The sequence below is a fragment of the Leuresthes tenuis genome, unplaced genomic scaffold (assembly GCF_036924035.1).
Source record: "Leuresthes tenuis unplaced genomic scaffold, fLeuTen1.0.hap1 SCAF_19, whole genome shotgun sequence".
NCBI classification, from domain to species: domain Eukaryota; kingdom Metazoa; phylum Chordata; class Actinopteri; order Atheriniformes; family Atherinopsidae; genus Leuresthes; species Leuresthes tenuis.
The window spans coordinates 11134500-11145798 of NW_027325373.1; the positions used below are offsets into that span (position 1 = coordinate 11134500).

At 39.2% G+C, this 11299-nt stretch overlaps 1 protein-coding gene across 1 annotated transcript; it reads left to right on the forward strand.

The window, feature by feature from the left end:
- The first annotated feature begins 1574 nt into the window (after positions 1–1574).
- Positions 1575–9255, forward strand: anxa4 (annexin A4). Its single transcript, XM_072371351.1, has 13 exons — positions 1575–1693; positions 2754–2803; positions 3510–3597; positions 4240–4334; positions 5099–5212; positions 5678–5768; positions 6250–6329; positions 6867–6923; positions 7016–7109; positions 7301–7396; positions 8320–8378; positions 8627–8749; positions 9031–9255. The coding sequence occupies exons 2-13, from the start codon at positions 2795–2797 to the stop codon at positions 9085–9087; spliced, it is 963 nt and encodes a 320-aa protein (XP_072227452.1). The 5' UTR covers positions 1575–1693; positions 2754–2794; the 3' UTR covers positions 9088–9255.
- Positions 9256–11299: the final 2044 nt, after the last annotated feature.

The following is an 11299-nucleotide window of genomic DNA, read 5'->3' on the forward strand; positions in this document are numbered from 1 at the left end:
GCTATTTTTTTAATCTTTTTTTTTTTTTTAGCTAGCCTTTCTTTAGCTATATCTCTTTTGGGTGTTATGTGTCTCTTTCAGGGATGTTTATTTCCAGAAAAAGAGAGGAGCTATGGACTCTTTTGACCTCAGGGGGGTATTCAGTGTAACTATTCAGTAATATGCTCATTCTTTCAATTCTTAAGATTTTCACAAACTTATAACATCTCACACATTTTGAAAATATATCTGTACTGTCAATATTTTAGAAACCTGGCAGCGGAACCATCTACACGTACTGTTACAAATTACAATTTAATATGAAGTACAATTTATGATTGTCAAATTTAAACAAAACATTTAGTAGTATATCTGTTTTATTTGTTCGTAGGCGAATGTATACTGACAAAAAATAGCAATTTCCGACTATTTAAGAATTAAAAAAACAGCAGTCCTAAGAGTAACTGCCACTGTGTCATAACGAGTCAGCACTGTGCTCTGATACAAGATTAACAGTGTTAATACAAGGTTAAAAGTGTCCCAGTTACAATACATCATAACCTTTCACTTGACCTTCTTTCATGTTTGTGGATTTTCCTGCAGCAGTAGTACATCACATGTTATTATTACTCAGCATTTTTAAGTGGGTTATTTTTAACTTCTAGATTGATTAACCCTCATTAAACTTAATCGAATACAAATATGAGTAATGAACTATGTTTGCTTATGTAAACTGCTATGTTATTGCATTGTTACTTACTGTATTTGGAGAATAAACATATTAACACCGTGGAGCAGATCACATAACCCTGATAAATACTTTTGACTCCGAAGGTAAGAATTTGCCATAACAATTTAAAATGATTAGATATCTGAAGCAAAACATTTTCATATATTATTGGCAACAAATGTTACTATATAAATTTTATGTCCCCACTGATAAGAGAGGTGGTGATTATTGATCATGTTCACATATGGATTCTTCTTTGAACAATAGAATCTGCACTTTAACCTTTAACCTGCACCCATTGATGGCACAATGAACTGTGTTCACAGAGAATGATTTCTGACATGACTTTGAAATAGCTTTTCAATTTGTTGATCCAGTTTTTTTTCAACTTCTATTTATTTTTACTTCTGAGACACTCCAAGGCGTCGTTTTCATACCCATGCTACTGACTTGTTGCCAGCTAACCCAATTTATTCCAACATGTTCCTCTAGCTGTTCCAATTTAGTACCACTAACTCTTCCAGCTTTTTCTCTACCCCATCCAACCTTTTTTGAGACTTGCTGCTGCCATCAAATTCAAGATGAGCCAATGTTTTTAATCAGAAATGAGAAAATGTTTCACTTTTACTATTTTATATTCTTTCTATGTTCTACTGTGAACAAAATATTGATTTTTGACACTAAAAAAAATCATTCCATTTGTCTTTGTTGAGATTTTATTCAGCATCCCACCTTCTTTGTAATGGGGCGTGTTCAAGCTCGTGAACTGTATGCAAGTTTATACAATTTCCAACTCAGGAGGATGTTCCGCAAACGCAGCTTAAACTCAACCGCGCGCCCTACCGTGCTCGTGAAAAGGAGGATCCTGAAATTATTTGCATCCAAGTGGGTGGGACGTAGGTACAACTGTAGTTATAAACCACAGGGTGCTGTGACACTGCTTTGTCGTTGGGCTTTAGACTGAGTAAATAATCTTCTGTTCAGGTAAGATGTCGTTTATTCCGCCTGTTGTCGTATTTTAGTGTTTGACTTAGTCAGAGTGGACCTCCGACACGCTGCAGGTTTTTCGTCTGCAGGGTGTGTCCGCTAACTTTACGCAAACTTAACAGTCAAGAGACCCGCTTCCTGAAGTACTCTCGATACGTTTTCTTTAGTCTCAAGGTGTCTTTGATCTTTTGGAGATTGGACCTCATATTTTCGCACTTTCGGTAAATATGTTTCAGTTGCAATAAGCTCTTCGGGGCTTTTTTTTCGGATCTTTGACCCCTTTAAGTAACATTGCCCCATTTTTTTTGTGAACTTGCTGACGTTATCCAATCATGTGATATTGAAGAATGAAAGCTGCAAACGTGAATTCAAATCATAGTCATTAATGTTTAAATTACAAGAGATCAGAGAGTCAGTTTCAGGGTCACCACTAAAGTTTGTTTGTGAAATGTCACTTACTATGTACACATTCGCAGTGTCGCAAGCCGTTTGCCTCACAAATAACGAGCAGTGTCTTGTGGTCAAAACATGAATGAATTGTATCTAGGAATCACATACTCTGTATTTACATCACAAACCATTCAGGCAATGTGTATTACCTAAATGGCTCCATTGTAAAATGTGAGCTTTTTTTTTTTTAGTCTTCCTATCTTTTAAATGGCTCACTTGTAGCTTTACATGATGCATTTAGCGGAATGGGTTTTGACAGATCTGTAATGGCTACATGAGTGGGTCAGCCGATCCCTGCAGACAGGGAAACGGGAACGAGCTGAACCTCATTAGGCTTCTCCACAGAGGGGTAATTACAGGTGTGTCCAAACAAACACAAGCTTAACAAGATTTCCCCCTGGAACACAAGAGAGCCACAGAACAAATGAGCGTGATGGAAACCCTCTTTGAGATAATGAAGTAGATAAAATATTGATTAAAGGTTTATGAGGGCTACATTCAAAACCTGAATCAGTTTACTGCCTCTGTTCATCCTTTTCTTTTTATTATATTGTAAACTAATCCGCGTGGCGCTGACATCTAAGCATTATTTACGTGTTCTTTTCAGATCTCCAGACCTCCATTTTGGTACTCCACTCTCCTCCTACAATGGCAGCAGTAAGTTAATCCCGCAGCACCTGTTCCACCGTGAATATTGAAAACAGTGATATTCTTACCTTTACATGTATTTGCATTATTGGTAGAGGTTCACTCCACTGGGAACTGGGCATAAGTTAGATTTAAGTGGTGATGTTCTTTTGAATCAGTGGGTCTTAGATTTAGTTTATGCTTAACATTTTAAAAAAACAAAACACTTGTCTGTCTTTTAATGATATTAAACTGCAGTTCAGTTGAACCGTCAGTTGTTTAACCAGCTGGGGAAAAACGCATTGGTTTGCTCGTTTGTGTGCATCCTAAAGATGGATTGCATTGAATGTCTCAAAAAGTGATTGCACACATCTTAAACTTTGAAAATAGAAACGTCTGCGTGTGACCCATTAATAGATTAACCCATTACTACATTCTGCATAAACAATATTATTTAGGTTTTAAGAGGGGATTTATCGGATTTTTCTTTCCTTTATTATTAAAAATGTCCAGTAAACCATAAACAACTTTGCATCTTTTTATTTTTTTTTACTGAAGATATTCATAAAGATGAGCTTTTGCCATTTTTATGATAGACCTTAGTTGGCTTTAAACTACTTTTTCCATTAATGACTTGAGTACATACATACAGTAACTGATCAAACTTTGTGCTTTGTCTGCTTACTTTATATCTGTTTGATAGATGAACGGTTGTAATCATGTAATTTATGAACAGATTGGAAACCGTGGAACAGTGACTGAGGCGGCTGGTTTTGATGCCGAGGCAGATACCCAGAAGCTGAGGGGAGCCATGAAGGGAGCCGGTGAGTGACCCAGCCACACAGTCATTCACAAACCATCATTATCTCAAGTTAACTCTTATGGTCAGGCCTCCATTGGTGGAAAAAAAAAAAGAAATCAGTCGCTTCCATCATCTGCAGGAAAGTTTGAAAAAGTAATTTCATGTTGCCACGGCAGCTTTAAGTTTCCATTTTCACAGTCTACTCATTCTGGGACCTTGTACTTTGCCTTCTCTCTGCTCCTGATATAAAGACACAAATTAGTCTCGATGCTGCTGGTCACGCAGGTGTGACCACAGCAAACGTATCTCATGATGGGTCACGCTGCTCTGACACGATGCTGGCAGGTACAGAGCTACTTCCTGACAAGCTTTCAGACACAGGAGAGAGATTTTTCTCTCCATCAGTAAACTTATGGAGAGGAATGTTGATGCTGTTAGAGTTTACTGGGCTAATCATCTTCTCCTGACTCTAGTTTGCACCACAGATGGTTTCTGTGGCAACAGCAACAAACAAGCTGTGTGTTAGGATGACCAGCGCCGATGCCTGTTTTCGTGTCTTACGCCTTAATGCTGAACTCTTGCTCTTAAAGCAGAGTTGCAAGAGCACAAATGTACAAATGTCATGTCTTTTTTTATATTAATTGTAGAACAACATTCCTTTCAGGCACGGATGAGGCAGCCATCATCGACGTTCTAGCGCACCGTACTATTGCGCAGAGGCAGCGCATCAAAGAGGCCTACAAGCAAACTGTTGGGAAGGTGAGAGGTTTGACTGAGCAGAGCTCGAAGATTAACTGAAAACTCAGAACATCGTGCCTTGACTATGTGTCCTCTCTGGATTGCTTATTCCACTGTGTGCTCTCATCATATCACTGTAGGTGTGGTCCTTACACTGTGCAGATAAAGTCCAAGTTAACCATTGATTGTAAAGCAGAAATAACTTTGAAATGACCACTTGTAAAAAAAAAAAACAGACTAAGACAGATAGGGCCTTCTAATCTGTTGGAAAGAGGAAGGTTCTCTTCTGCAGCACAGAAGTCCACAGAAGTGTTTCTTTGTTTCATGATTTAAGGGGATCAATATATTAACTGAAAGGGAAGTCTGGGATTTTACTATGTTGACCTAATGAGATAACAATTATCTCACTGCGTAGCGACCGTTAAGAGATCAATAAAATGATCTGAGAGGGCACTGGGGGAGCTGCAGGGAAAAGCAAAGGCTGGGAGTGGAATCCGTGCAGGCAGAAAGAGTGAGTCATGTTGCACACGGTGACACCCACATGTGGTTACACAGGCGAGATGTGCAGAACAGCTCCTCTGTTCCACAAGACTCTTTCCAGAAACCACACCCTCTGGTGGGGAAACGTGTGCTGCTGGAACGTGTGAAGTCTGGTCTCCTGACACCACTGTAATTGAATTTGATGTCAAAGAAAATCGGCTTTAGTAACAGATGATTCCTTCGATGAATTTATTAGAGAACTGGGAACGATTGTCCTCTTGCTAATTGGTCTTTCACATCTGCAGGACCTGGCAGACGATCTGTCCTCGGAACTGAGCGGCAACTTAAAGAGTGTCGTCTTGGGTCTGCTGATGCTGCCGCCTGTGTACGATGCCTATGAGCTGAGAAATGCAATGAAGGTCAGAGATCCCTTTTCCCTTAGTTTGTCATTACAAGATCTGTCAGATTATGTTGTACATTGTTCTTACTGCTCTCAAATATCCCTAAAAGACCAAATCCAATGTAGAACAGCCAAATCCATGTGTAATTAATGCCTTGGTTCTATAAAGAACCATTGAGTTAATAATGGATTTGGGTTTATATCAGGTCAGTCCTGCATACACCTTAAACAAACATCTAAAAATAGTCCCCAGCAGATGTGCTGTTGAATTTATTTGAGTGAAATTTGAAGAATTGATTTGGTGCTGTGTTCTTTAATTATTTTTGACATATCCTCTTTGGGAAATTTACCAACAGTAAAACTCACACATTGTTGTCTTTGATGAGATTCATTGACAATAACAAAAAGGTAGACCGCCCCCGGGCTTCCAGTTTGAGCTACTGTGTACCCTTCATTCAACATATGGCGTCCTGATGTGTCACAGGGGGCCGGAACAGAAGAGGCTTGCCTCATCGATATTTTGGCCTCAAGGACCAACGATGAAATACAAGCCATCAATGCAGTCTACAAGAAAGGTAACTGCGTGGCTTCTTTGAATAGCCTTGCTGACACGTCCCTGTATATCTCCCTACCTGTAGCTGTCTATGACACACGATATTGTGCAGCAGTGACTCGGCCTCATTATTTGAAAACAGTGGATTTCGTAAATTATTTACAAAAGGCTCTCTGTGTGGCGGTTTATTGTGTGCTGATTTCTTCCTTTGTGATTTGAAAGACAATAGCTGTGTTTTTTTTTAAATGGGCTTTTAAACATTTACACCACAAACAGTTAAACTGCTAAGGTTCAATGTTTTGTGTCATCATATATGTGTTTGTGCTGATTAAACAGCATTTTGAGGAACCAGAAATGCTGCATATGCTATAAGTTTAGTGTCCTTGAGCGTGTATAACCAGAGACAAACGTAGCATACAGTAGTTGGCTGTGTTTGTCAATTATCTGCTCAGTACTGTCCAATAATCTAAACTGTAAACGCTCTTTTTGGTCACTTTTGACAGAATATGAGAAGAGCCTGGAAGAGGCTGTGTGCGGGGACACATCTGGAATGTTTCAGAGAGTTTTGGTCTCTTTACTCACGGTGAGCAAACATCAACCCACAGATTCTGCCCGCTTTGGTCTCTGTAGTCATTTATCGGGCTGTTAGTGCGGACAGTAGAAGAGCGTTAGGATTCAAAACTACGCTATTTTCAGACACAGGAAGCTGTATATTAAAATAATGATGTCATCATACTGTAGGTCACATTTGAATTTGTCCATCTTCATGGTTTCATTTAAACATGTTCCCAACTGTGATGGATAGGGCCACAGTACTCGTGATGTGTGTACTTCTTTCTCCTGAGGGTTACATTGCATTTAAAGTGATGAGGGTAGTTTCTATCTGGCACTTTGTTTGGGAATGCTGTCTTTGTCGTCATCTCTCAGCTGTGTGTGAGCGGAGAAGCTGCAGCACCACCCAAAGCACTGTATTGAACCAAGAGCACTAAGAACTTGTGATGATGTTTCTTTAGGGAAGTGGAAGAATTAGTCATTTAGCTATCATGGAAACACCAGTTATTACTTTTTTCTTCAGCTTCTCCTTAGTGTGGTCATGTGTTTTGTTTCTTTTGCGCTGCAGGCCGGACGAGATCAAGGCAACAGTGTGGACGAGGCCCAGGCTAGTAAAGATGCCAAGGTAAAGCTTCTCGTCTCCAGATGAAATGGTGTGTCAAACCTCCCGGTATCATAGACTGAATGACGTGTGTTTTTAAATGCCTGTAATTGTAGGACATCTATGAGGCTGGAGAGGCTCGATGGGGCACAGATGAGGTCAAATTCCTCACTGTGCTGTGTGTGAGGAACCAAAACCATCTGCTGAGAGGTACTGTTGTTGAAATGAGAAGACTTATGTTCTGGGATTTTACTGACCCCTTATGGCTATTTTCTGAGCAAACACTTCCCATATATATATATATATATATATATTTGTTTTTTTTTTTTTTTTTGTGACACAGTTGACAATTATCATCTTGCATTACATTTCCCCATTAATCATACTCTTTGTCCTTCCAGTGTTTGAGGAGTATCAGAAGATTTCAGGGAGAAGCATTGAAGATAGCATTAAAAGGGAGATGTCTGGCTGCCTGGAAGACGTCTTTCTGGCTATAGGTCTGTTTCCTCAGTGACATGTTCTTTAATTTGGTTTCTAATGGCAATTATTATCAATTCAGCCATGCACTTAATAGACAAGCTTATGTTAATAGAGACTCAGAATCAGATTTTAAAGAAAGCAAATTTGACCTTGTTTTTCATAAATGTTGACTCAGTATGTAAAGTGTTAAAGTTATAAACAGAATGCACTTTAGATGCCTGAGATAGGACTTCAGGTGCTGAATAGATGAGAGCCTCCTCTGTTGTGTTATTTGTGTCATCAATGTTTTCAGTGGGTTACAGATCGGAACTGCAGTCGGGTCAGTTTTAACACCTGGACTTCGAACGACAGAGTTGGGCTATTTTAGTACCCATAAAATGTGGTTTGGCATTGACTTAGTAATGAGTAGGTCAGCTATGTTACCCATTTTTCTCTTTTTCTTAGCGTTGACATGCTTATTGACCTACTTCTGAGATGATCATTCTGAAACATGTTACTGGCATCGAAACAAGCATTAGAATATAATACAGCACACTTTATGTTAGATATTTTTGTACTGTTTTCTATTAAAAATGGAGTCGGGAGTAGGTAACAAATCACTTCAGTCAGTTTTTGTTGACATTCTGCTCACTGTTGGAATAGTTGGAAGCGGTTGGTTAGTTGAATGTTATTTGGTACTGAGTTTAGTGTGGAAACTCACTGAATTGCTGCCATAGGACTAGAGATGTCACCAAAAGCCCCCAAACAGAGTTCTACTGCAGTGAATACGAATTCAGTAACGCTTCTGTTGAGATTGATCTCTAATGTTTTTTTTATTAATCGTTTTGAATCAAAACAATTATTTTTGACTCAACAATTTTTGACTTTTTACTGTTTTTTTCCTTTGGTGTTTGAAATACAATGAAATAACATGTTATGTCTTTGTTTTTCTGCTCTGCAGTGAAGTGCATGAGGAACAAATCAGCATTTTTTGCAGAGCGATTATACAAATCGATGAAGGTAAACGGGTCACAAAGTGTGACTTGTGATTTATGAATAGATCTGTAATATGACATTTATGTATGTTTTGCATGTTTAATTGCCATCGTATAAAGTAAAAACTTTCGATGCTGCTTGTGTTTTTCTCTATATATAAACATATATAAACATATATAAACATATATCATCTACTGTTCTACACTGTTTCTGCTGTCTCTTTTCTAATTGGTTAATTACTTATGAAAACTGATTTATTTCTTTCCCATCAGGGGCTGGGCACCACTGATAGTGTCCTCATCAGAATAATGGTCTCCAGGGCTGAGATCGACATGTTGGACATTAAGGCACAGTTTCTGAAGATGTATGGGAAGACTCTACACTCCTTCATCAAGGTGAGGGGCGGGGAGAAACTGTTGTCAGCAAAAGCTCTGCAATACATCAGCTGTAATCTAATAATGATAATTGCAGTTCTAGCTTTATGTGATGTTGGAGACTCTAGACTATTCATTGCCGTCCCATCTGTATGAGTAATAACAGCTTTTTTTTTTTTTTTAAGGCTTTGATCTGAATAAAGACACCACATTAGTTATCAGCTTGCTTTTATTAGCTATTTTCCATGTCCTTCCCATTTATGGACCTTTGAAGTCTCACAGATCTTTCTCTCGCTGCTCAGGGAGACACATCCGGTGACTACCGCAAAATCCTGCTGGAGCTGTGTGGTGGCGAGTAGGGGGGATATCAGAGCAACGCCCAGACCTGTCTTTGTTCCACGAACCACATCATGATGGCTTTTTTTGATCATATTTCTTCTTCTATGCCTTTCTCTTCTCCCTCATTTACACAGTGCCTTGTTTTAGAGTTTGTAATACCAATTAAACCAAAGACCAGTGACCTTTTACACGCCTGCCTTTTTGTCATTGATCTTATGTTAAGGGTTAATTAGTGGTATTGGAGATCCCCAGACACCTCACACATCTTTAAAAGGTAAAGAGATGAATGTTAACGACCTCCAGCTTTCTCCCTTTTTACATCTTCGTCACTGCTCAGTCGGTCAAGTCCATTTGTCTAATTGGTCGCAGTTCCTCATGTGTTGAGTCAGCCCGTTAACATTTGACTCAATCACATTAGCAGGTTGCTAGCTTGATTTGGTTGGCAGTAAAGTGAGTTCTCATCAAGTTAACGAGACTGTGACCCAGCTCATAGAAAGCTGCATTTCTGTCTCAATCCTTAACTGCAGTGGTTGTACTCAAGGTGACCACTAGGTGGAGCCAAAACAATTCTTCAGAAAGTTTTTCAGTGGCACCTGTGTGTTCATCAGAGCAGGAGAATCTGGGTGTATCTTTCTGTACAGACCTGTTGTGAATGGTACTGTTGTTCTGCTTGTCATTGAGCTGCAGGACATGACTCATCTGCAACTTTATCTCTCTGTAAAGCTCTTGTAATGTAGAATTTACAACATCTCTACCCTTTGGGCAACGTGCCTCGTTGCTTTTTAGCTGTCCTTTTCCATCGACTCACTTTACATTTATTAGAACCAAGTCATGCCACAATACCATGTCCACTAACTGTATACTTGTTCATTGCTTTGACACAAAATGCATTTAACTACCACTACTTAAATAAATAAGTACCTATATCAGTTTCAAATTCTGTATATTATGCAATTGAACTGCAGAATCAAATATGTGATTTTTTGACAGACAATTAAACTATACACTCATGCTAACATGAAGAATATAATATAATGATGATTCAGGAAGTTTTGGAATTTTTTTTGCAGCTATGTTACCTTTTTTTTCCCATCTTTTGCATGAATTGGATTTTAGCATATTGGAACCTCTTAACAGTAGTTACTGGCATGGAGTGATCCTTTTCTTTCCAGCCATCCATTTTCTATACCGTCAATCCGTTAATCGGGTAGCGGGTGGGCTGGAGCCTATCCCAGCAGTCATCGGGCGAAAGGCGGGGTACACCCTGGACAGGTCGCCAGTCCATCACAGGGCCACATAGAGACAAACAAGACAAACAACCATGCGCTCTCACACTCACTCCTACGGACAATTTGGAGTCACCAATTAACCTGACATGCATGTTTTTGGACGGTGGGAGGAAGCCGGAGAACCCGGAGAGAACCCACGCATACACGGGGAGAACATGCAAACTCCACACAGAAAGGCCCCAGGCAGGGATCGATCCTTTTCTTTCTGCAATGCAATATGCAGGAAATGTGTGTCAAAGTAGGTAATACAGGTGCACCATACATTATACATATATACATTTTGCAGGTAATGTGTGACCATGTTGAGTGAATTGTTTAGGTTCTGGTGCATTTTGCACCAAAGGTAAGCTGATGTGCTCGTGTGTATTTGAAAGTGTTTTTGCTACTGTGAACATGGCATTGAGACACTTAATATGGAACCAAGTTGGCCTCTGCAGCAAAACAGGAGGAAGACGAAATTTCGTCGATAAAATCTCATTAGATCAACTGTTCATGATATTACTCTTCCGAAAAAGCTGATTCCATTCATGTCTTTGTTTTACAAGGCTGCCACCCTCTGTGACCATCTGGTAAAAGCCGCAGTTGGTCAATTCTGATTTGACGAGTATTTCAGCAAGGCGGAGTGATTATCTCAGCAGTGCACATTGTGAGAGGTTTTTGTCCCCGTTACTGCTGCATTTATAGTCGCTGGTGTTCAAATATTTTAAAACACTTTGACGGGGGAAACGTTTTGTTTCTATATGAGAATAAAACTATGCACAAAGTGAAAAGTATAAAAGTATAAACAAATTAAATTAAACACCAACAGGGAATTAAAATTATTCAACAGGGTATTTATGAACAATGCTGATTATCTAAATCATTTTAATTTCTATGCGAATCGAGACTAAAATTTCTAAGCAAAAAATCCATTTAGCACAAACATTTTACAGGCAAATATCAA

Coding starts and splice junctions, on each gene's coding strand:
- anxa4 (XM_072371351.1), top strand. Junction 8,379..8,626: donor GATTATACAAATCGATGAAG/GTAAACGGGTCA, acceptor CTTTCCCATCAG/GGGCTGGGCACCACTGATAG. Junction 8,750..9,030: donor CTCTACACTCCTTCATCAAG/GTGAGGGGCGGG, acceptor CTCGCTGCTCAG/GGAGACACATCCGGTGACTA.